Source organism: Echeneis naucrates, chromosome 22 (assembly GCF_900963305.1).
Source record: "Echeneis naucrates chromosome 22, fEcheNa1.1, whole genome shotgun sequence".
NCBI classification, from domain to species: Eukaryota; Metazoa; Chordata; class Actinopteri; order Carangiformes; family Echeneidae; genus Echeneis; species Echeneis naucrates.
This window is the reverse complement of record NC_042532.1, coordinates 7,642,645-7,668,991: the sequence shown is the minus strand read 5'-3', so window position 1 is coordinate 7,668,991 and position 26,347 is coordinate 7,642,645. Positions and strand designations below refer to the sequence as shown.

Below are 26,347 nucleotides of genomic sequence, written 5' to 3'. Positions count from 1 at the left end.
CATTTCTACATCTAAGAAACCTCCATATAACATCAGACCTTAACTTTTCTGAGAAGTAGAGCTTTGGACACAAAGAGTGAAAGAGTGAGTAGTCAGTGAAAACATGATGTTAGCAAGATCCATGATTATCGTGCAATGTGTCATGACGTTGACTAACTTAAGTCTTTTTAAACTGCAAGTCCATTAATCACAAATCATCATGGTAAAAACTCTCCAAAATCAGTTACAGACTGATTTTTTTAAGACAATCCCTTTCTCCTAGAGCACATGCAGTTACTAGTAAATGGTAGATGTGGCAGTAAAAGTTCCTCAAGGAAAGATAATCTGATATGTATGTGTCTGACATTGCTCCTTACTGATGTTCTGTTTAGGTTTCCTTGTGGTAACAATTGTACTTTTTTTAAATTTGAAAAGGAAATGTCTTTGCAGACAAGCAATCTGCCTGCCCTTTGGTTTTACATTGAACCAGTGGGAATAATTTAAATATTACACTTTAGCTCACATGTTATTACTGTGATCAAGGACAGTTGAGTCTGGATTTGTGATAGCTTCACATTTGATAAAGAGGCCAGCCTTGAGTTTCTCATTTCATCAAAGCACACAAGAAACTCCAAAGTCCACACCCAGCCATATATTTTTCAACTCATTCCAATGTCAGTTATGTCGACCCTTACAAAATCTCTGGTACAATCATCCCATAAAAGCATTAATAATCGGCATGTTTGCATAAAAAAGCGATAAAACCTCTCTATCTTTAATATGAAAGCACCCAGATGACCTGAAAAGGGAGACATTGACTTTGTGGAACATGGTTACATGCTATTTATTTTTTACTATGTGAAAATAAGCAACAAATGAACTGCAAATCTTTTTCAGCTAGTTTCCAGGACTAATTTTCATCATTTGACAATATCAACACTTACTATGATTTAGAAAAACATCTATTGATTATTTTTAACATAATCAGGATTTGACTGAATGTTCTGGTACAAAATTGAATGACAAAATGCTTCACTGCATTGAAATCACTAGCAGCCTTGTGGGATCATTATAAATCGCTTTCAGCATCCTCCAGTGTCTTGAAATTGTGAATAGTCATAATATAAACAATATGCATACGTATTCACTAAATCACTGTTATTAAGAAGGCGCTAATGTCTCCCTGAACATGATACTTAAGTTATGTGACAAAGATGATTGTGTAATTGAGCCAGTCACTACGTAGATAACATCCCTTAACTACAAAATAAAACCTTACACATTTTCATGTGATAGTCTGAGTACACACTAAAAAAGAATGAACTGAATAGCATCATTATCATCATCTGGCTGACATGGTATCAGAAAAGTTCTTTTAAAAAATATTATTGTGTTAGTACACATTAGTACAATATAACTCCACTTCCACCATGAGCTATCTGTCGCACACAAGTATCTGTTGACATGCTCCTTAACATGGATATTATGTTGGGGAGCCTTTTAGCAAACTCCAAATTATTCTGCCACAGTCCCTTTCCTGTGCTGGGTCAGGGCTGTCTGAAGCCATTATTGGTAATGAATGTGGAGTCCTACTTTAAAAGGTTCAGGCATGTAAAGTCACCTAAAGCTGACTAATGGAATCCTGCTGACATTGAATGCCAGGGGCTTTTACCACATCCCAGAATGGCAGTTTTGGAAATTTAAACTACAGACATAATGAACTGTAAATGTAAACTTGGGAATGTAGCCTCCCACACAGTAGCTCTGAGTTATTAATAGATCCCAAACGTTCAATGTGCTGAAAATGATAAATTGCTGAAGACTCTTGTCGTGTGGGTTCAGCAACGATTCTGCCTCTCATCACTCATTAGTACAACAATGCGGAGGAATTTGGACATGTCTTCTTATTTCTTTAAGATAAACATTAAAGAGGCAGGTGTTATAATGTGTTTGTTAAAGGGAGAAAATATTCTGAGTTTGATAGTGCTACAACACTTGGTGCCCTGGGAGATGGGCCTCTTCAGCAGGTTCACAGGTCGCACAGAAGCGGGCGGAGTGGCCATTGTGCTTTGTCATTTCACAGGTGACTCACATCACTACACTCGAGCATGCTGGAGGTAGAGCACTCGGAGATGCTTGCGGCATTCAAAATGCATGATTTTCAGCCTAGTGCAAACAAATCGCTTTAAAAGATCAGTTTAATCTATTTCGAGCTGTTATTATGAGCTGGGAGAGTTGTTCAGATAAAGAGACTGAAGCAGGGTTAACATCAGAGTGTTGGACAACTCTTCACATACTTTACCTAGCGTGAGAGCTGTCAACTTTATTATTTGTTTTTACGATACAGTGTGCATATGATTTACAATGTAGACCGCTAAAATAATGGTCAGGGGGTGAATTACTGTGAGCCAAACTGTTGGGAATTTTGCAGCGATATAATGTAGTGCATTTAAAAAATATCCCCAGGGAAATATCAGTCATAGAAGTCATCAGTGTCATCGCTGTTTGTGTTGAAAGGTTGAGGACGTAAGGCTGCTTCAATCTCAGCGTTGCTATCATCTGATTCCCCCCAGAAAGCTATACAAAGAGGTACACAGAAAAAAAAAAACATAAAAGGTTACATTATTTGAGCACAATGTTTACCTCTCCATGCTTCAAATGAAGTATAACCTTTTACAGCTTTGAAATAATTTAGTTATCTGGTCAATTCTAGTCTCTTTAAGAGCATTTCAGGATTTGAATACGCTCAAGCAAAATCTTACCTTGAGTTTGGTGTCACAATGAAAATCTTAACAGTCTACCTTTCATACAGTCTAACATTTATTTAATCTAGGTCTTCTAATATACATGTTGAGTCATCTGAGCAAAGCTGTGATGTCTAAATATTGCTGTTGTTGTGACATGGTAGTAGGTCTTAATACATGTGTTTCATATGAAGTGTACTGTAGCAAAATGTTAACAACTGAGATCATAGAATAAGAATTACTTAATGAATTCAGGTGACTTTTGAAATCCTAAATGGATACAAAAAATAAATATATACAAGGGCACTTACCATACTGTCCATCAATTGAATCAGTAATGCTATTTCAGATAATTATCTACAGCAGTTAATGAACTGAGAAAATCATTCTTTGGCTTTTGTTTTAGGTTTGATCTGCAATGCAATAGCACATATTATTTTAGATTTTCATCAGATGATTAGGGAGGGCTTGCTGACAACATCTAAGCTTTCAGCATTTGGCTTCAAGGTCACTGTTTTCATTTACACATTTTCAAAAGGAATAGCTGTATTTACTGAGAAATTTCATTTAACAGTTGATGTACTTGTGAAACTCAAAATTCACAATCATTTCATACTTGTTAATGCCTGAGCCCTCGCTATCGTGATCTATTTGATGTAATTAACCTTTTATTTGACAGTGTCTTAAAACGCAGTTCTATTTCTGCCTATACTCACCTTTTGACTGTATAGCAGAGTGAGCCTTTGAGTGAGTCTCCTCTCTCCTGGAAACACAGAGATCGTTAATAGCCTTGTAAAGTTACTATCTTCTGTCTTGCTTTGAAAAAGACTCACTCCCAGCAAACACATGTGAAAAAGGAAAGGTGGGAGAGAGAAAAGTGTTGGTAATAATTTTAAATGGGTATATAACCACATACTGTATATGAAATAAAACATTTTTTCAGAAATCATTCATTGTAAAATGCACAACCCTCCCAACCCCCCTGAAACAGCAAAAACCAGACAAAACACCAATAAGTCATTCAAGCAGGAATCTTGCAAAATCCATCTACTTTGCACAAATACTACAATGCTATGACAGAAACACTGTGTTTCACCACAACTGGGTGATGGGGGGGTTTGCTGGCTAAGCTCAGACAGTACAGCAGAAGGAACTTCCTTGACTCCTGTTCTAATTGTGCCAAAGGACTTCCACAAGGCCCTCTTTATTGAAAAATAGTCTAAAGGACAGGGTTGCCAGGTTCCCATAGCTCTAGCGATATCGCTATGTAAATGTCTGCCCTCCGAAAAGGCTTTGATCTACCTTGATGCATATGCAATAAGGCCCCAGTTCCACTTTTAAAGGCCTCCTCTTTAATTTACATCATCACTGAGCCTATTCAAAACCCCACAATATATCCTCATCATTTCCCAGGTTAGCATACATATACATATGGCTTATTTATTTAGACCTTTTCTGTTGGCGCTGTGCTGATGCTATTCTTGGAAAGGAAAAAGATGCATGCACAGTTTTAAGTAGATGAGCCTGAGCAAAAAAAAAAAACTGTTGGTTTATTCCTCCATCTGCATCAATTCAAACCCATGACCTCTCTGATTGTCATCCTCTCAATCACCCTCATCTCCTCATCTCTTCCTCAGCTAAGTCTTGGCACATGTGACTGTACATTGAGGGTAAGGACCAAATTACTCTGGCAGTGTTCCAATTGCCATCTTCTAAACTATATATTGCTGCTTTTTACCACTCAAGACAGATGAGAGAAAATAGATGCTCCTCCTTCTGCAAACTGTGAGCAGATTGCTTTGTGCTATCAGTAACATTACAGCACAGCCTATACAATCTTTAGAATCGAACCTTTATAACGTTTATGTTAATGTGCTGACAGGACCTCGTACAGGGTGTTTGGATGATTCTTGCATCTGCTGAGGCAATATACTGAACCACAGGCAGTTAAAGTACTATCAAATCAAAGCATGGCTTGAGCAATACATAACAAAGTGCAAAAAAAAAAAAAAAAAGAAACGTTTTGTTGAAACAGAGCTTTATTGGTGCCAATGGATAATCAGATCTTGTGAAAAACATGCTCTGGTGAAAGGATGGTAATGGACACAGTAAATTTCTTTCTGTGTAGTCTATTTTGAGTCCAAAATTATGGTAGATGGTGCTTTTGGTTTATTATATCTCCCTCAACTATGTTGTGCTTTGAAACAGAGAATGTGAGCGATTTTACTTGCTATGGGCCTTACTAGACTGATAGATGGTCATGTACAACATTATTTAAGATGGAAGACAACAATACAAAGTAGCTCAGTAGACACTTAAGATGTAAACTATTTTTATACAGGGTATAAAATTAAAAATGCTTTAAAAGTTTTGTCTGTCTAAGATATAACTAAATGATGATATACTGACTAGCAGCAGCGGATACTGTGGTGAGGAATATCTAGCTGCTATCAGCAGTAAGCTTTTTAAAGTGAGTAGGAGACAAAGTACAAATGCTGAAGCATAAAAACCACAGGGACTAGTGCATCCATTTCCAACTGTTAGGCAACAGATCTTGACTGGGCTCTGCTGCAGCACCAAAATACAGCAATAATCTATATCATTACTTCCTCTCCTTTGCCTCAATAATAGCTGTTGTGGAGAGTAAATTGGGCTTTTCTTTTCTCGAACTTCATCCCGAAATGGGAATGGTCTATCAGCTGTTCCACTTCAGTGAGGGACAGGGCTGATTTCAAGACAGGGCTATTACCATAGAGAGCCCAGTCTGGATCTGACCCCACCAATCTAATATTCTGTTTCCATAAACATTATGCCAGTTCATCTTCTGCTGAGTTTCCCTTAATTGAGGCAATGATCTGAATATGTAAGACTGGGCTGGCCAGTGTTTTACAGGCTCTGGTAGACAGAGGTGAATGTAATGTGTAAAATGATGCAAATTACAGCTATTGTAATGTCCTCCTTTTTCCAATGCCTCACTCATTCTCATTCTCTGGCCTTTTGCAATTGTTTCATATTGTTGTTTATCTCATGTTTTAACGGTTTTTGTGTCTGCTGCAGTCCACAATGACCTTTGAAATTGTATGATGAATTTTATGCACATTACACAACTGGACATTATTATGTTTTTACTAAAGCTCCTTAATTTACATTAAATTTTTGTTGTTTTTAAAGGTTTTCAATCAGAATATAAAAATACAAAATGTGCTGACAGCTAACACAGTGATACACATTGGTAGACAACATTCAGAATATTGAAATGATGCAACTATGACTAAATATCTGAGACACCTTGTAAGGGTGGTGTGGAATAGCCTAAAGAAGTGAAAACACAAAAGTTACTTAGCATACTGAAATCCAAAGTCTTTATAAAAAGAAAGACATAGTCCTTTGGGGACTATTCTCTACATATTTTAGAGTCAGAACAGCATGTGTGCATTGGTTTTTTTGTATTTTTGAAAAGAAAAAACAAAACAAGAAAAAAAAATTTAAAAAACTGCAGCATTTGCTAGTGTAAGAATCTGTTTCTGAAGTCTGAGTCACTTAAGATGGATTTTACTTATAATCCTATAATCACATTTCAGAATGTTAAGAATATCAAAGGAAATAATGCTTACCAAGCATTTAATTTTGGCTTGCACACACTGATAGCTACAAAACTGCTTTTATTTACCCTGGCTTTTTTTTAAGCTCCTGCCACCCACACACAAATGCTAATAGCACAATAGCACTTTTGCGCAGCGGTGCTTGTCTAAAGGTAAAGGGAGACCCATCACCTCATCATTCCCATCAACTCCTACTCCCATCCCAGCTATGACCCCACAGAAACATTGTTTAGGCTCCGTTTAGATGTACTCTACCAGGCCTGAATGGTTGTAGGATATAACCCTTGGAGGGAGCAAACAGTGAGAGGCAGCAACTCTGAGTGCATTATGAGTGGGCACTCTCTAACATGTGAGTGCTCTCTGCTGGCAATGAGTAAGTACTGCAACTCATAGGAAGAGGCACTGGTTGATTTCAACAGTCTGCTCTCCTACTGACTGGTTGCAGTCTAGCGGAAACAGCCAGTGCAAGGGGTGGTTGAAGGACAGATCATTCATCTTACATTACCAGTTTTTTTGTGCGTTATGAACTATGTGAGTTAAACACTTGTCTTGCCTGACACACACGAGGGTATCTTAAGAATATGAAGAAAATGATGACCAAATACACCCAAAATAAATTACCCTAGATTTTAAACCTGAATATTTTAATCACCTTTTGTATTTTACATTAATAAAACATGTGATGTTTGCATTTACTTTGCTGTATAAACTTGGCCCAGATCTATAAATAAAGTGAAGAATCTATAAAATAACATTAAAATAAAAATAAAGATAAAAATAAAGTGTTGGAAGGACAATATAAATATCATGGGGCAATCATAAGGTCTTTCCTGCTTTCAGGCAGCTAGTGTATGACAGTGACCTCCTCTGGCTAGAGCATCTAAATGCTGATGTCCTATATTGTCACTGCCTGTTTGACCTGCTTTGTCATATTTAATACTTTTCTCTGGTTTTTGAAGAAAAGTATGTCAATTGTCAATTGAAGTGTTAATACATCTTTTCCTTGGCTCACTGAATTTTACAGCAGGAATAGTCCAACTTTAAATTGCTGTTTGTTCATTACTGTCTCTGTCTCCCTGTATCTACCTCCCATCCTTTCTCTCAGCTCATGTCCCTCTCAACCCTCCACCATCCCTCCTCCCAGTGAGCTGCCAGAGACCCACATACATCACTTACTGACGAGAGAGAGAGAGAGAGGGAGAGAGGGAGAGAGAGAGAGCGAGACAGACAGAGGGGGGGGGGGGGGGGGGGGGGGGGGGGGGGAAAGGAGGTTCTGATTTTGACACTCTGAGTGATTTGGGGTCGAATGCTTGAGCACATCCTGTTGTCCAAGGCAAAGCTGTAAACCACTAATTGTTGAGTCAAGGTTTTTGTCAAGCAGGCACTAGGCATGACAATCATCTCACCAGCTGATGGTTACAGGATTTTGTTTGGTGTGTGCACGTGTGTGTTTATGTGTGTGAGTGTGGTTATGTGTATGTGTTCCAGCAAATTTTAGGACCGAAAACAGGGGGGAATTAAAAGGAATAAAAAAACAAAAAACAAAAATAAAAATAAGAAAGGAGTGGCATTTGAATTGCCTACAGTAAAAAAGGAGCACAATGACGCTTTGCACGAGAGGAAGCAGTGGCATGCACTCACATACAAAGGGGAACAAGTGGTCTTTACATGGAGTGCAGCTGCTTATTAAGACTCACTCCTTCGTGCATTATTCCTTTCATCCCCACTCAACCACAAAGTGATTTTACTTTGCTACTCACAAAGACTGCAAAAGATTTCTAATGGACAAATCCATAATAAATGTTGCAGATCAGTCGCTTCCCCACGACTTATAATACAATAAACAGCACATTCTATAAAAGTTTCGGACTGAAAAACACTGTGTGAGAGAGAGCAAGGAAGAGAGAGAGGGAGAGAAAAAAAAGAATATGAAAGACCTCAATTCTCTCGAACGCCATAATAGTGAAATGAGCACATATAAATGTGTTAAGAGTATCTCTTTGCATCTTGTATAGACTGCATGTATTTAATCTGTAAAGCTTATTAAGGCCCTAGTCATTGCTATGCAAAGCAGCACCCAGTGCTTTTCTCTCGCTTTTCAGCGGAGTGCAGTGTTTGGCCAATAGTACTGGCCCCCCGCTTCTCATTCTGCATTCATAACATGCAACATTTGCACAATGTATCTCTCAAAGGCCCTGAATAGAAGGCCTTAATACTCATGTAAACAACTGCAAACCAATTACTTAATGAATCAGGCCCACACATAATGAGGAGCCTCACAAAGGGCTATAAATGCATTTTTTGCACCAAAGCCTCTGCTTTAAACTCCAATCCCTCTGCTGTAGTCTAGGCTTAACTGGCAAATCATAATTATTGTCTAAGACAACAGAGAAGAAGCCATTTTTGTATTTTGAGTCCAGCTCCATCCCTCTTTTGATGTCACTCATCAGCTCGCTGACAAAATAAAGCAAATAATTAACATGTAGCACTGGGGAGGGGGGATATGGAGAAAGGGCAAGAAAGCAAAAGAGAGTGAGACACAGAGAGAAAAGAGGGAAGCAGGGCAAGAGCATGCTGCAGAGTTATGCTTCTGCTCAAGTGCAGGGCTTCCAGACCACTTGTGGTAGCAATAAAGCGCAAGAAGTGACTGTGGTAAGTGGAATGCTTAAATCTAGGCATCCGAAAGAAAAGCAGAGGAAAAAAAAACTATGACCAAAGTGAAGATGATGGTTATGGTAACTTGAAGCTACTTCGCTTCAAAACCTTAGTGAGATTGGAGTATTGGTTAGGCATAACTACCTCTTTGTTCAATTTTACTTGTGTACACGACCTTTGACTCATCACTGGTCATGACATTCCCCGTTTCTGTCTAATATTTTGCTTGTGCAAATGTTATTTAATCACATATATGTGCTTCCCATGTGCATTAATGAGAGGGAGACAGGCTCCATCTGAGAAGGTCTGGGCCAGAAATTGGCTCATGTTTATTAAAGAGGATGGTCACTGGGGCTGGCAGTGGCAGACATCAGCAGCTATGAGGACCACAATAAAGCCAGCCCATTAGGCCCTTCCCTGGACTAATAGGCAGACTGGGAGTGCCTGCTTGCCAAACCAGGGAGATACAGACTTCGGCCCTTGTGACAGCGTGGTTCCCAGTAATCACATGAAATCAGAGAAGATTATTCCTCATAACGTTTACCCAGCCATTACTACAGCCCAAATGGGTTTGCAGTGAAGAGGTGCTCTGAGAACCCAGCATGCAATTGCAGATTTGATGAAGTCGTGTTGGTATTCAAATGTAACTGCGATAGTGTTAGCTTCCGCCAAGCTATTTATCATTAAATGTTCTTTTCCATCCCACTTAGGACTCTGATTTGAGCAGCCTAAATGTGTTTCAAGGGTGAAAAAATCAAAGGACATTTGTTCTTATCAATACTTGAGCCCCCTTATTCCAAAACAGTTGTCCCTGATTCTCTTCTTGACATGATATGTTTGCATTCTGACAAGGCAGAAGACAGTACATTATTTATGTGGCAGCTGCTTTGCTTTTGATAAAAAAACAAACAAACATACAAACAAACAAACAACAACCCCCCTCCCACAAAAAAAACAAAAAAACAAAAACTGGCTCAACACACCAAACAGTGAGTGAGAAGGGCTTTAGGGGCCTTTTGTCTTTGTAAGAGAGTTAATGGGTGGCGCCCCCTTGATCTTATGGAAATGAACAGGGAATTATGAGAGTAGCCATGCAAATGTACATCAACCACTTTGGTGTCTGGTGGCCCATTTCCTGCGGCCCGCTGAATAATAACAATGTTCTTACCGAGGGTAAGGGTCTTGATGTGAGGAGCGTTTGGCCCTCCCCAGGTCCCCTTCTTTGCCTCGATTTATTCCTTAAAAGAGCAAACAGGGGCAGATAAAACCATTTCATCCAGACATCTGATCACAAGTTAATTAACAGTGAATTTTCGTACAGAAACTTCTGGTGAAACAGATGGAAGACAAATGCTGGGGTCTCTTGATATGCACACACAGTGATGGGACAGACTTTGTTCATCTATACATAATATTTATATATTATATATGTAAGATTCATTCAGAAACGATTCCCTTCACAAGAACATGCCACCACAAAATCAACCTCACAAACTTTAATTACAGAGCCATGATAAGATTTGTAAGGTTAGCTAAAAAGAACAATTTTGGCCATATTCTGTCAATTGTTATACATCTATGTAAATAACACATCTTCCTGTGGTGCAGCGTGATCATATGCCAGTGTTGCCCAAAGGTTAGGCTCCAGTTGCTTGTAACTTTCCTGGTAGAGTGAACTGTATCTCTTACCTGAGAGCCCATCTTCCTCCTCCTCTTCAGAACTCTGAAGTCTTTCCTGCATGGCTGATTGTTTAAGTAACTGATATGCTTTTGTCTCTGTTCAGGGACACACACGTAAAGTCACTGTCAAATATTTGCTTAAAACCCAGGTTTCCAAATTTCAGAGGTTTCTGTGTTTGTTGAGACAACACGCCTCAGTAGCTGAATCTTTTGGTCTCACTGCTGCACAGAGTGTGTGAAAACAGAGCGCTCAATCAGGTAAGCTGTTGATTCAAGCCAACAGTTTCCATGAGGCAGCAATCAGCATCTCACATTATCTCAGCATCGCCTAACAGGAAGGCAATGATTGAGTTTCTGTTTTAAAAACACTTATAATTGCTTTCCAGCACACTAAAGTAGGTATCATATTTGAGAGGAGCACAGACGACTGTGCTTGCAAATATCAGCAAAGCAGAAGTAAATAGCAACAAGGCTGTCTCAATCATGTGGCCAAAACACAGAGCGAATCAAATGATGTGATCTTGCATGACCAAGTGCTGGCGTCTAACTTGGTTTCAGAATAGAAAATACTACTTTTAATCATCACAACATGATGTTTACAGTGCACGACAAGCTTCAGTAATATTTTGTCCACCACACTTTAGACAGCCACAGCTTTTACATGTAGTAAAAAAAAAACCAAACCACTGGGTCTACAGACACACATGTCCTGGCAATTATTATCAGTTCCAAGGTCGTGGTATTTGATTGTGACATTGATGAGGCTCAACACAGGAAAACCCCTCCCTTACAAAATCTTTAGTTATGTCTTTCGTTTTTTTGAGCTGCTTATGGCTCTTTTGATTAAGTGTAGCGATTGGAAACTGTACTCATTTTGCTGGCTGTGCACCTTAGGGATGCAAGCACATGAAACACCCCACAGGAAATCTGATAGCCAAGGGTAATATATGATTGCTTTACATTTCAGAGGTGCAGCTGAGGGATGGGCACACCAACTGCTTCCAGAATGCCTTCACATCTAGTATTTCTTAAGTCCAGTCTTGCTGGAGCATTGTTTAGAAGATAATGAGAAGCGATGACAGATCTCTTGCGCTTCCCGCCCTGGCGCCCTGACAATTAAAGCAGCCACATTATGCCAGGCTATCGAATTATCAGTTTTCCCAGAATGTCTCAGACCAGGCTGAAAACATGGCTAGTGTTTTCTGGGAGATAATTAGAGAGAACTAGCACAGCTCTTCAGGTGGGACTTTGACCCTGGATTCACCTTGATCATCCTGCCTCAGCCATTGCGTAAAAGAGCCCATTAATCACTGCAGTGGGAAGAAAACAAACCACAACATAAGGACAGTGTGAATGCTGGGGCACCAGCGATGCCTTTTTACCTCTAATAGGAACACTTTCCACAGGGCTTTCGTCCTGGCTGTCCTCTTCAGTACTTTGTAGTTCTGTAAGAAAGGGAAGCGCATAGTGAGAAGCAGTAGCCGGGAGGACGGGAGTCTAGGGATAGAAATGGGAATGGGGGGTCTTTCTTTTGCTCTGAATAGAGGGCTGTATGAAAACTGGGCTGCGAGGGATTCATAAAAAAAAAAGCTCTATGGTGAAATTGATTTCTTTCATAAAAGGGAAGTTTTAGTTCTCTGCAGACACAGTTCACAAAAATACCAGTAGTCTACATTTGTTCCTATTAATGGCCTTGTTACACATAACCATGCAAAGATAGACTTAACTCAGTATGGAATGTTTTAGAGGTTTGCAGAAATGTACTTGTAACTGTAAATACTGTAATAAAACTAAACCATTTGCCAAAAGGACTGTTTTTATTTGTTATGAAATGTAGCCATTCTTCCATTAACTACAATTTAACCGGACTCAGCATTCAAATACTGTAGCCTAATTTGTATTTTTATCATGCACTGATAATCTTGAATTACCTTGAATCAATTGTTTTTGTACTGGCCTGGCTGGCTTCACATCACTGTCAGCTAGGGGAGAAGGAGGACCACATGAAGAAGACAAGTCACTCTTGTCCTCCGCTGAGGGGCACTCCTCACTGGACCGGGACAGAAGTGTCCTCAGCAGCACTTTGGCCTGCAAGCAGTGCAAATTAAAACCACATTCTTAATTGTTCCCATTTTGTGAAGGAAGTGTCAAATTGAACTCTCGCCGATTAGGCAGGCCATTTACTTGGCCATGGTTGCTCGCACAGAGGTGCAGTTGTAGTGTGTGTTGAAATGCCAAGAGAAAATAACTTCAAATTCTCTCACTCATTTAACCAAAAAATGATTATTTCGCACACTTTCGCCTGCTCTCCCCTCAATCATCCTTCTTTTTGCTCTCCCTCTCTTCTCATCCATGAGATTAGAGAAGCGCCTAAAGAATGCAATCACCCTGGCGTTAATGTGCAACACGTTCCAGATATCGCCTCTCTTGGCTGAGAGGATTGAGACAAACTGCTCTCTTCCTCCCTCTCTAGCTCATTTTTATCTCTGGGGAGATGAGGATACACAATTAAGAGGAGCTGTTCCGGGAGATGAGGAGCAGGGAGATGCCACACACCGATTTCCTTTTTCTCAGTTTTCCCTCTCCCATATCAAATGCTGCCATCATCATCTCTCTTCTGTGATCAAAGATTCCCTCTCAGCCTCAGATGGCCATTTGCAACTTTTAATGAGCGCTAATATGGAGGGGATGATCAGGAGGTTTTTGACAGTGACAAACTTTAAGTGCATTGTAAGTTGTTATCAGTAAGTCGCAGTGAAGATTGGCAATGTACATGCTTTCATTTTCTGAGAGGGGAAGCGATGCAAATACATGCCAATCTGAACTTAGTATTTGATGCTGCTGCACAATAAAAACTGTCTTGATCCTTGTCCCCAATATCCGTCTTTGTTCTTTTTTTAGATTTTGTCAAATGTACCGGGAGTTGAGGGCTCTCACAGACCCACTGCATTTTAAATATCAATGAATGCAACTGTTAGCACTTGAATATTCAAAGGGCCTCTTTGAGTGTGTGCATGCGAGCTGCATGCTCCCATTTGTCAGAGTAGCCAGGCTGTGTGGCAAGATGTGAATGGAAATTTCTGTTTTCTCTTCTGTGTGGAGGATAAGCTGTTGTATGAGAGGACAGAGAGGAGAGAAAGAGACAGAGAAATAAAGATGGAGATTGAGAATTCTAAGGATGGAGAAATAGAAAGTAGATGGAGTAAGAATGAGCGAGATACAAGGAGAGAAAGATTTTCACTCAGACTTTTCCTGATGCACTTGGACACAATGCTGGAGATGGCAGTACCTCTCTTCCTTTTGTCAGTTCATATTTTCAAGTGGCTCTACAGTCTCCCTCTTTGCCTCTCACATTGCGTCAGGGACACCGGAGCAAGATCTCCAAGCCACAAGAACCCCCACAAGACGCGTTGACAAAAATTAATAACACAAAAAAATTACATGCGTATATAATCACTGCACATATAATGGTACATTTTGCAATAAAGTGGGACTCCTGACAAATCTCTTGACATAATTTTTGACTCTAAGAGTGAATATTAGGTTTAGTTTCTTTCTTTGTTTAATTGAGCATGATGTGCACAAGGTCAATGAGAGGGAAATTTAAAATAATCCTGTCTGTTGTGAAGAAGGTCCAAATGGCTGTCTGATTCAATCGGACCCAGCTGATGGTTATACTTTTGGCTAATACCAAATTAAAAGCAAGTGTTTCTCCGATGAATGCACTGCATGAGATGAAAGAAACCAAGCAAAGGGTGTAATTTGCGATTAGTGCATGGATCAGGATTTCTCTTCTGTCTAGGTCAATGTGTGGAGCAATCTTATAAGTAGACAGCCAGGGCTTGGTTTCAAACGCCAGACACAAAGAGGGCACTCAGTACCAACAGCTCTCTCTAACAACATGCAGAGAAACAAAAAAAGCGAGGAAAGAAAAAAAAAAAAAAAAAACCTTTTTAGAAAAAGGCTACAGAAAACGAAAAAAAGCTATTTTCTCCTGTAGCTGCCTGTGTGTGGTATAGCCTGCTTGCTTTTGGGTCTAGGTGTCTATCAATTGTAAGCGTGTGACCTATTTGTATTGGTGTGTTTGGAGCCAGTGTATGAACCTCCAACGCTACCTGGTGGCTGTAGGCTGCATGACGCTCCAGTAGCAGCGGCGTGAACAGCTGGACCAAGCGCTCAGTGTTGAGGACATGGCGCTCCTTGAGCAGAAGGGCGTGCTTGAACCAGCGATCCCACAGCAGAGCGGCACCAGGGGGGAGACTGGTGCTGTGGAGAAGTGTGGCAATGGGATTGGTGCGAGAAAAAGAGGATGCTTTCTTATTGAATGAACAGTAGGACATCAAAAAAAATGCCACATTTATACCTCCTTGCAATGAAATAGTCCTTGATTAATGAGAAAATGGGTTTTCTTGTAAAAAAATAAAAGACATTTCTGTGCGATTTTCCTCTCATAGAGAAGGTTGCTTTCTTTGCCATCTTAAAACAAAGAAGATATAATTCATTAATAAACTTCAATTGACACTAAATAGACAGTGACAGCAACATACTGAAATCTCCCAGTTGAAAAGTGGATAATAGGTCAAAGAACCAATAGGCATTTTCACTGGAAAAAGACTGACACTGCTAGCTGTGCTTCTTTGGACTGAGTATATAGCAGGAAAGGTCTCATTGAAATCAATAGAGTAGTGAGGCAGACCATGGATTTGGCTCAGAGTACAACTACTCATTATCCAAAGGACTGGAAGTCACAGATAGGGCATTTTAATTTAGTCATGACATTCACCAATGCAGTGTTACCACACAAGGTGACACCAAAGATGACCTTTACATGTGTGGACAAGGGAGACTGTATCGCATGGTAGTGCGCAGTATCTCACTGACTGTTGAACTGCATGCACCTCCCCCACTGTCTGGTAATATAAAAAAAATGCACGGGCAGCTCTCTGCTCTTTGTCTGAAAAGTGGAATTCACCTTTACTGTAGCCTGAGAAGAAAAGACAGGTCTATTGATGTCTGTAGATTTTATTGATATTTGTCCTTTAATTGTACCATTGTAGCACTATTTATTATAGCAGTTTCATTGTCACACATAAAACACCCACTATATACAGCTCATGATGTATTATCATACAACTATATATTTTTTTACATCTTTGCAGAAGTGGCAGTTTGTTAAATATATGTCGTACAAATCAACAACACAAAAAATGAAAAAACATTATCAGTTTTTAGTGTTGGATTCAAAGAGAAACCAGGAGCCTTACCTTATTTCATTTGGGTCAGGGTTCAACTGGTGAGATCTCACTAGGTCCTCAGGTAGCAGACAGCCTTTGGCTGTGCTCCATGACAACCTCTGAAGCTCATGAAGGACGAGTGCTATGCATGCTTGAAGATCCACGTCATTCAAGTCTGCTCCAGCGTTACAAAGGCTTCCCAACAAAAACAGAATAGGCACTGGGATTTTTGCAGAGTTGGCTATATGTATATACGGGCTTTAAAATTGGGGAGAAAACGTTCTTTTGCGAGACATTGATCCACACTTTACAACTAGAAGTCCAATCATTGTAAATTAATCATGATGTGAATTACAAAAGGCTTATGAAAAATAAGCCCCGTCTAATGAAACTAATTCACCATGCTCAATCTCCCTGACTCCCGATAACAATTCAACAGGGTAGTTACCATAACAATCCTCTGTGTTTGAAAATCCCTCAGAAATAAAGATGTGTGCATGTCAGTGATGACACTTCATCTAAAGTGAGAGCCCTTGGCAGAAGGATATGTTTTCCTCATCTGCACAAACTGCTCCATGGCCATTAAATAAATATACATGGCATTTAATTCAGCAGGGAGAGATAAGATAGGAATGTTTGAAGAAAAACAGCAAGCATATACCTGATAAGTCTATTGAGTTGTCTTTCATCAACTGATGAATCCCCATACACAGTGGTCCACTCACAGAGTCGTCCTTCGATGCTGTCCAGCAGATTAAAGAGACCTTCCTGGGAAAGACTAAAGTAAACATTACCCATTAATGTGGTGAAAGGAAATAAAAATGGTGGAGGTCATGTAATCAATAAACCTGTTAAAAAAATCTGATACATTTTCCAGCCAATTCCCTTGACATACTCAAGGAATGCAGGAGGAATCTGATCATTAAAATGCCTGTCCTACTATATATAGGATTTCAACCATTCAAACCTGGTCTGTTAATGGTGCCACATGTAATGACAGGTTATATGGGAGAGCTTGAGAAACAGTGTTCAAAACAAGAGCTTGTAGATTCGGCTGTCCACAGCTGCAGTAAAGCATACCAGCTATATACAGTTAAGTGGCAATATCTCTCTCTCTCTCACACACACACACACACACACACACACACACACACACACACACACACACACACACACACACACACACACACACACACACACACACACACACACACACACACACACACACACACACACACACACACACACATATTATTTCTCTGTATCAATACCACTATCAAACTATAAAGTGTAAGGAAAAATAATTTCTGACAATCTGTAATGGGCTCCTGGGTTTAGGGGTCAGCAAACAATTGCTCCTTCTTTTTTGCAGGTTGTTTCGGGTAACATCCTGATTAAGCTAGCAGCTTGAATTATATCCATGACATTCTGTAGTGTGCAATCTGTCTGTGCTAAGTCCTCTTCAGTGTGGCTCAAGTAGCATAGGCAAAAGCTGTCTTTTTTTTCTCTCCCTTATCGTCAGCATTGGGCCTTGAAATAGTCATCTTTCTCTTTCCACTTTATTTGTCAATGCTCTTCAAAGAGACCTTTAGAGAGGGAGAAAGTGAATTAGTTGTGTTTTTCTGCAAACCTCTCTCTCTCTCTCTCTCTCGCTCATTGTATTGTTGCCAGCTTTCATGTCAAGGTCTCCAACCTCACTTTAGATGCTGCTGTTGTCCACATGTCAACATCATCAGGAGTGTATTGTTAGCTAGGAGGAAGAGGTCAGCCTCTCTGCAGCGATATTGCTCTACAGTGTACAGTACCGACTCTGGGGTGATTTACCACATGGAATGGCTTCACCGTTGAGTGATTGGTGTCAGGGGAATCTCGCTATGTTGGAAAAGACAGCAAATATAAGACACAAAGGAATGGAAAAATAGACCACAAGTAAAACACAGAGTGCTGCTATTTCAAGACTTGCATTGGATTTTTAAGAACCCAACTTTAATTGTATGAAATGCCATCCCTAATCGAGCAGAACCATGGTGCAGTTCAGGGACAACATATTTAAAGAGCAGGACACAGTGAGGGCATTATGATGAGTCTTGAAGAAGAAACCTGAAGGGTATTTCAGTCATATTTTCACCCCAGCCACGCTAGAAGAGAAGTATAATGGAATAATCTAATGAATTGGCTGGGCTTGTTTTTCCTGACTGTGAGCTGAATGGAGGGAGTGACATAAACTTTAACCTTACAAGAGAGAGAAAGGGAGAGAAAGAGAGGGAGAGGATAGAGGAAGTTTACATAAAAGCCTCTGGTTTTCTCCTCATACACAGAAGCCCTCTGTGTTAACAATAACAGCTGCAACACCTGCCATTGGGTCTCTGGCTCAGGCTAACTGGTGTGCTTCTTCAGGTCAAATATGATGGTACAGTAGACCACACAAACATGTGCAAACAAGTGCAAACAAAGATGCTATACTCTCAGAGATAAAATGAAATGATGATAAAATGACATAAATATACACAGCTTTGACATAAAGTATATGAGACTAGTTATTCCTCCAAAATGTTCATTGTATTTTCTGTTTCAAAAAACAACAGAAATTTAAGTTTTACTCTTTTTTCCCCCCCAAGCACGAAAGTGCTCCTGGTCATGAAATACTGTATATTGTGGGAAAGGCAGTGGAAGCAAACATTCACATGGGATTTTCTCTTGCTCTAACCTCATCCAAAATGATCCTTCAACACAGAGGCCATCCTCACGCTAAGGATTTGCAGCTGTAAGTGCTGTCCACATGCCCACCCTCCAGAACACTCTATGGTGCCACAAATTTCCTCCTCCACTGGGGACTGCCTGAGGTCTCTCAAGCAGAAAATTGCTCTGTTACAGCATTATCTTGGATTATGGCAATATTGTTGGTGACAGTTCCTGAGCTTTCCCTATAAGATGCATCACTGCCACCACAGCAGCTGCTGCTGAGCTACCTAGAGCTGAGTGTCATGGGCTGTGCCTTCCACAATCCTGTCAGCCTCAGATGTGATGGCTGCAATGGGACAGTGCGGTGTTTTCACTCGTTCCTATCATTAACAGTCCTGTATGATCCAGCATGGCCATGCAGAGCATTCTCCTTTCTTGAAATATGAGTTTTAAACTGAATGATTATCTGTGTTTTACAAGAGATTAAGGTTGAAATTCAGCCGAGAAGGTGGTCTGATTGCAAAAAGCTACTTTATTTTCAATAGTGGCATCATTTTCTGTAAGAGGAGGATGTTGTGCCCTCTCTGAGGATTTAGCAGTAGAGGGTATTCAGTTTGAGCGGTTATCTTTCAGTAAATTCCTATTTTGAGATATTTTCAAGTAAATCTCTGTTTTTGTTATCATGCTGAATTATTGTTTGTTATGGGTGCGCCAACTCCTGCGTGTCTGGAAATCGAGGCCATGTTTTTCCTGGCAGAAAAAGAGCTGCAAACTCTCACACCTGGGTTCCTTTTGTTCAGGTGAGGAGTTGGGACTTCACTGCTACGTCCGGAAATAAAACCATGTTCCTGTGCAGGACTGAAATTGTTCGTGTGGGAATATTTTGGTTATATAAGAGGCAATCAGGGGGTTGTTCAAGATGATGGGCTGCAATGTGCAAAACCTGCTGAAAAAAAGTATCTGCCAAAGGGTCCAACAAATCCAATTTTGTGCAACATCTATGTGACCACCATCTAGAGATAGGATCACAATTAAAGGTGCACAACAATTACAACTACACTGAAACACTGTATGGTTTGTGACCGGTGTGCATTTGTGTGCTTGATAGTTCAATAGAATGTTAAAAACTAATAAAAACATTAGGGATGAATGACAGTTGACACTCGTCCCATCAAAATCAATAATAACTGTGATAATCATAAATTTGTAATTATTTCGCAGTATAATCTAATCATAAAAATCCACAATCATCCTATCCATAGCAAGTGATATGAACACGGCATTAACTGTCATTAGCTAACGCCTGCTCAGTATTCTGCTGATTCACACCACAACTCAATATCTCTGCTGTTATATTCTGACCATTTCTGGTCTGTTAGACAGCTTGGAGGCTCTAGAGAATCTGATTCAGGTCCATCAAATAAAAAAAACGTATAAACATTTTCAGCCATTTCAGTGTTGAAATTGTCTCAAGAAAGTATCTATCTATCTATTTAGCTATCAAAATGGTCATTAAATCCCATATTTATTGATTGATAAACTAGGTGTATGTGCCTCTTCCTACATCACTTCCTGTTTGTTGATTTTAGACATGGAAGTAAAATTCTGTTTCAAAGTGACTCCAAAAGTCCAAAAGAATGTATTTTCAGTGTTTTCCTAAACTTTTATTATCTATCACGCTCCAACTTCCAAGATGCACTCTAATGCAGTGCTAGCATTTCAATAACAGCACGTGCTAAAAATTCATAATCTCTACCGCGCCACCTGAAATTCCAATCAACCAAACAAAGTCAGACATGCACTTTACCTTTCCAAGGTCACTGCTGAAGTCGTGTTTTTGGACCCATTCGAGTGGAGAGATGATTCTGGACTGTGCTGGTTGTGGTCTTCAATCGGGCTACAAGTGGTATTCCTTTCAGGTTTCCCACCCCCTGGTAGATCCTCCTCCTCCAACTCAGATTGTGTCAGAGAAATGGACAGGTCACTAGCACTGCCTTCTGATAACTGCACATGAGAACTTGGTGTGCTGATGAGCTCACTTCTACCTGCATGTAAACACAGTGCACCCCTTAGCTTATTTTAAAACTTCAAAACGGATAAAATAAAGTGCTTTTAACAGTGAACCTCAGAAAGGGAAAAAAAAGATACAAGGTAATAAGCAAGGAATAAGGTTTCAAACCTGGTGTATCTTGAGCTTCCTTTCCAAAAGTGCTTTCAGGCATCAAATGGCTAAGACCTCTCTTTCCAACTTCCATTATGTGTGGCTGATGAGCCACGTCTTGGGAGTTAGTGTATTCTGGAAGGGAATTCTTAACCCTCGTGGGGCCTTTGCTGCTGTGAGATGGATTCTTCTCAGGCGTCATCAAGGTCACCAGAGGTGAAGGTTCTTGTTCATCATCACTTTCAAAAGGCAAACTGCCAGCTGTGCCTGTTAAGGCACAAACAGATGGAAGCACTGCCATAATTCTTTCATGTTTGTCACTCAAATTACAGCCGTCAGGGGAATCGTTTGAGTCTGAAATGTCATCTGATAAATGCGCTCGGTTGCTGGTGGCATCCTCTCCGCCAACTCTGAAGTCCTTCAAAAGGCCACTTGGTAGACGTTCGTGGGATTGCAAGCTGTGATTGGGTGAACGATGTAATGCTTGGTGTGAGTGTACACTTGTGGTGCCAGCTTCAACGTCAGACCCTCTGGAGGTCTGGCTGTCCATGGAGATTACTGCTGCCGGTTGTGTAAAATTCTTAGCTGTCATAGACGGGGGGCTGTCCTGGCACTTTCTATGCACAGCTTTTATCTGGAAATGTGAAAAAAGGAAAAATGTTCATTTCTGACAATTGAACGTTCCATTACCTCATAAAAATGATTCCTGCGAAAATGTGTTTCTACATTTTTCCCTGAATTTCTTGCTCAATTTAAATAAAGCCTTTTTTTTTTTTTTTTTCCAAATTCAAGTCAAGCATATTAGCTATTCACTTTGCACTTTTGAATAGGTGTATCTATTTGGGCCAAGGTCAGAATTCTTTTCACAACATCTCTCAGAAGAATTTCTCGTGATCAATGTTTTAACTTTTAATCTTATTAGAAATCCTTTAGACAAGTTTTGATTCATGTCTGCAATGTCACCAAGAGGGGGGGGGGGGAAGCAAAAAAGCCTCCCTCCAAACATAATAACAAAAAGCATGGCTTCTGTTTCTTTTCTGATAAGCGTCTTAAATACCAAACAGTTAGCTGCTTAATAACATTCACTGTAAACCATGCAGCCTGCCCAGCAGATCCACAAAGTAGGTAAAAAAAGAGGAAAAGTTAATTTCTTGGCTGAGTGATTCCATCGGTAGCTGCAGGGCAAAGTAGAAAGTGTTTCACTAAAGTAGCAATTGATTCTTCTATCAATCTGCGGCACGCGTGTGCTCTTCCAAGGAATGTATTAAATATGAAAATCATATCCCGTTATCATCTGTCTCCAGCTTTCAGCCCGGTAAGCTTCCCTTAATGAATGCTGCAGCCTGAGGGACATGCACACTGCAAGCCAATGGCTTGTATGCATAATGGAGTGACGGTACCATTTTGCTCATTACAATATCGACAGGCTGAGGGGGGTTTTGCACACAGTTACAAGTGACTGCTCTAGACAGCATGCTCCAAGTTATTATGAGATGTCTTAGACATTTCATCTAAAAGAGCTTTAACTGCTTTAAGTGAAGGGAGAAAGCAGCTATGGGCTTGAACTACATCGCTTGTACAGATGCACCAACCAGGATTAGACACCTGTGCTATTATAGATACACAGTTTAAATGTAGACTCCTCTACAGACTTACCAGGAATAATGTCTACTTTTCTTTGTTATTGTAAACCTGAAAACAAAGCTTGATAGAACTGATATATGCATAAACCTCGCAAATATTTGTAAAAAAGGCTCTAGTCTTTAAAAAATAAACTAACAAAAAAAAAACCCAAGTACCTTTTTCCACCATATAACAAAATATACATAACATATCCAAACACATAACAGAGGTCATACAATACATTGTGGAAAATATGATGCATATAATAATAATAATAATAATAATAATAATAATAATAATAATAATAATAATAATAATAATAATAATAATAACAATAATAATAGTAATTGATATTACTATTATTATTATTAACAATTTATAATTTACAATTAGTATTATACAATTTATGATGCACATTAGTGTTACCTTTGCTTTTTCAAGACCTTTTTCCATTTTCTTCCATTGTTCCATGCATTTGGAAACCTTTTTGAAAAACTTTGTCTAGAAGACATGCGGAAAAGCATAAGCAAAAGAGAGGCAATGCTGTTCACCTTAAATTGATAATGTGGAAAAATGCAGATATATGATAGTCAAAACATTAGTGACAGGAAAACTGACACTATGTGCCAAGACAAGGTAGTGTTTGCTATAATATTGTGATAGTGCTGTTGGATATTATCTGTGAGTGCTCCAAAAGCAGAGGGTATGACAGCAAAAGTGACAGCATCAAGCATCAGTCAGTCACAAAGCGTATTTGTGAGAGGGTGTCCTCTGTAGCTTCTGACCGCCTGTGCCGTTTTATCTGACCAGCCAGATTAACTGCCTTAATCCCAGCTCTAATTAAATAAAACCTAATGGTTGTGTTAAAGGCACTTGGATAGCTCAAACGTGCTGCACCCCTTAATCTAAATAATAGCAGTTTACAGAGGCAGACCTTTTGTATAAACTCAAAATGTATGAATGCTCCTAACATCTTACAAAACCAATACTGAAAAAGATTACATTGAAATTCTTATATAAATGTGTGCACCTGGGCATGTTATTATGCATCTTCATTTTACACATCTATCTGAGGACTAATGCCTTTTATTTCATCAATAACATTAGTTATGCAAAAAATGTCAGGGTGGTTCTATGGAAACAAAGGGAGGGCCATCAGAACCAAAAATAACAACAAATATTTAGGACTCATAAAGCGTCAAGAGGGAACAAACCAACTGCTTGAGGGGAGAGAATGACTAAACCTCTGGAGCACTTCAGAGTCTCTATATTGGGCAATTAACTCAGCGAGTCATAATTAGCCAATTTTGTTAATTTGATATTAAGCTGTCAAGCACTGTTGTTGAGTTTTAAATGATAATCTGACTGGCTCATTGTTTTCTCCCTCATTCATTTGCTTGTCATGATAAATTGCACAGTTTGAGTATTTACTATTGTAACATGAAGCAATTGTAAGCAAATATTTCTACTCTATTAAAATTACAACATAACATTAATACATTAAAGCAAATGTGCATGTACATACTTCATTAGTAAATGCACATACACAAGTGAAAAAGCTATTGTATTGTACTTGTTTGAATTCATTGGTCTTTCTCAAAGGTTCTGGTACATTTGGTAACCAGTTTTCAAACAAGAATTAATGATCATTAAATGGTAATAAAAAAAACAAAACACACAAGTACAAATTTAAACCTGGTTCAACCTCTGTGGATATTTGTTCAGCTTGCTTTTGACATAACTTCATGAGAAAAACTACTCCATTGGACAAATAAAATTGTGTGTATACCTTTTGTTGTTGCAGGGGGCCATGGTCAGGACTATATTCCTTCATGCTGATTTCTATGCATTCCACATCTCTCTGAATCTCAAGGTTTCTCATTTTTGCTCGTGCCTCCCTATCAGAAATTTCCTTGAGATAACAGCGCAGTTTGGAACACTTTATCTGTGAGCTGAAGGCAGTGGAGAACTATTATTGAAAAGAAATATTATCAAAGAGTACTGTCAAAATATAAGAGCTTGACTTCTCACATGAAAAGGTTAAGCACAATATGTTTTCATTTAAATACAATTCTCAGCTCTCATATCATCCTAAGCTTTACTGTTCTAACCTGGCATATTAATATTTATGAGAATCAATTTACAAATAAATCAAGTCTCGAGAGAGATATTGTGCCTGTAACAAACTTTATTATACCAGTGTGTTTTGTTTAGTAAAATATTTCATATCATAACACAAATATCTGGGCCCCTTTCCCAAAATGAAAATACATACACTGTATGCTGTATCTAAACTGTATCATGTACATGTAGTATCCACACATTTTTTGAAAGGTAACAAAGGTGAATACAAAACACAACCTACAATTTCAAATTACAGTTTAATGTTACAGAAAAGGGACAAGAGGAAGATAAGACAAACTCTATTTAGTTGACAATAAATTATATAACTTACATTCTTTTATCAGATCTGGAGTAAGCAAACAGTTCCCTTTCCAGCTCAAGCCTCCGTTTCTCCCTGCACACACAAGTAAGACAGTCACTCACTGTCTCTCCCTCTCTCTCTCTCACACACACAAAGTATCAACAGCAGCAGCATAACCGTAGTTGGCTTGGCTAATTGTCAGCAACAACATCGTTCAAACTCCACTGCCTATGCTAATATGTAATCCTCTTATGTGGAACAGGGCAATAAAAGAAACGCTAACATTTCATAGTTTTGTTAGGTCCACGCTCATTTACGCGCAGGACCGACCATATCTCTTCGCTACAGGTGTAATCCAAGGTAAACAGGGTAACGAGGGAGCTAGCTCTTGGGCATCTGTCTAGCCAAGGAGCTAGCTTAACGTTCCTATGGCAAGGGGCTGCCAGCGCCTTGCTAGCGGCTCTTATCATAACTCGAGCCCGCTGTCAGCACGAGGCCGCGTTAGCTTCAACGTAACCTTACCTTTGATGCATCTTTTCTCGAATCGTTTTCATCTTTTCGTAGTAGCGGTCCTCACTCTGAGCCATGCTAGACATTTTTCCGTTCGCTTGGACGCTGTGGCGGCACCGGGAAGAAGGAGGAGGAGGAGGAGGAAGAGGAGGAGGAGGATGAGGGGAAGGCTGGCTGCTGTTTACGTTGGTTACCATGAACACCGTTTCCCAGAAATCCCTGCTCATAAACACAGACAGCACGTGGTGCAAGAACGCGCGCGAGCCTTCTCGTCACTGCTCATTTGAAACAAACCGAGCTTGGTAATATGATTCTGTCAACGCAGAAAAATGGCATTGTCCTGCTGATACAAAGTCCCTATTGTGAGTCTGGCAAAGAAAAGAATTGTCGTTGTTGTTTTTTAATCAATGTTTACGTATCCAGCTCCATCTTATATGAAAACTAGTTTAACATCTAGTATATTATATTCAAACTACTTTACAGTCCCCACATACTGACGTTTAAATTTAAAATCATGTTCGTGAATTCAAATTTATTTTACTGTGAATCACAGAAAAACAAAACAACACATACAGAGAACAGCACAGAGTGCTACCATTTGCTGAGAAAAAGAAATCTTGTGTGTCTGTAAACTGACTGGGCTAAATACCAGTCAGCAGAATAGTTCCTATGCCTGTATTTGATAAGCTTCTCCTTCTTTATCAGATACATGTCGATGCCTCATTTACTCTGTTGGCTACTGATCTTGTCTGACATTATCAAAGTTCACCACTGACAGTTCTTATAATGTCATGTTTTGACAGCAGCATATTGTCATTTTGTCAAAGCAACAACACTAAATATCCTTGGCGGGATTCTGAAATTTGCAGCCCCTCCAAATGTGTGCCCTAATCAAGCAATTTCCCCAATTCCAGTCTCATCAAATTGCTCTTTAGCTGTTGAACTGGGGAGTTTTGTTGTCCTTTTCTAATGCTAATCGACTCTATTCAGTATCTCTCTATGAGGCTATTTGTTGTGAAATAAATCCCCTTGTTTGCCTCCTGCATGTATAA

At 39.5% G+C, this 26,347-nt stretch overlaps 1 protein-coding gene across 4 annotated transcripts; it reads right to left on the bottom strand.

Moving 5' to 3' along the window:
* Positions 1–734: 734 nt before the first annotated feature.
* On the bottom strand, positions 735–25,432 carry kiz (kizuna centrosomal protein). Of its 4 annotated transcripts, none has more exons than XM_029494513.1 (15): positions 25,308–25,432; positions 24,816–24,878; positions 24,150–24,329; positions 22,787–22,861; positions 20,756–21,371; positions 20,384–20,621; positions 16,556–16,672; positions 15,925–16,089; positions 14,776–14,926; positions 12,592–12,748; positions 12,043–12,105; positions 10,670–10,756; positions 10,149–10,218; positions 3,440–3,486; positions 735–2,556 (listed from the first exon to the last, which is right to left on the bottom strand). In XM_029494513.1, the coding sequence occupies exons 3-15, from the start codon at positions 24,240–24,242 to the stop codon at positions 2,453–2,455; spliced, it is 1,983 nt and encodes a 660-aa protein (XP_029350373.1). In that variant the 5' UTR covers positions 24,243–24,329; positions 24,816–24,878; positions 25,308–25,432; the 3' UTR covers positions 735–2,452. The 4 variants fall into 4 exon arrangements, with proteins under 4 accessions (XP_029350373.1, XP_029350371.1, XP_029350372.1 ...); XM_029494511.1 differs by having other exon boundaries at positions 24,150–24,312; positions 25,308–25,426; XM_029494512.1 differs by having other exon boundaries at positions 24,150–24,258; positions 25,308–25,426.
* Between the last annotated feature and the right edge of the window lie 915 nt (positions 25,433–26,347).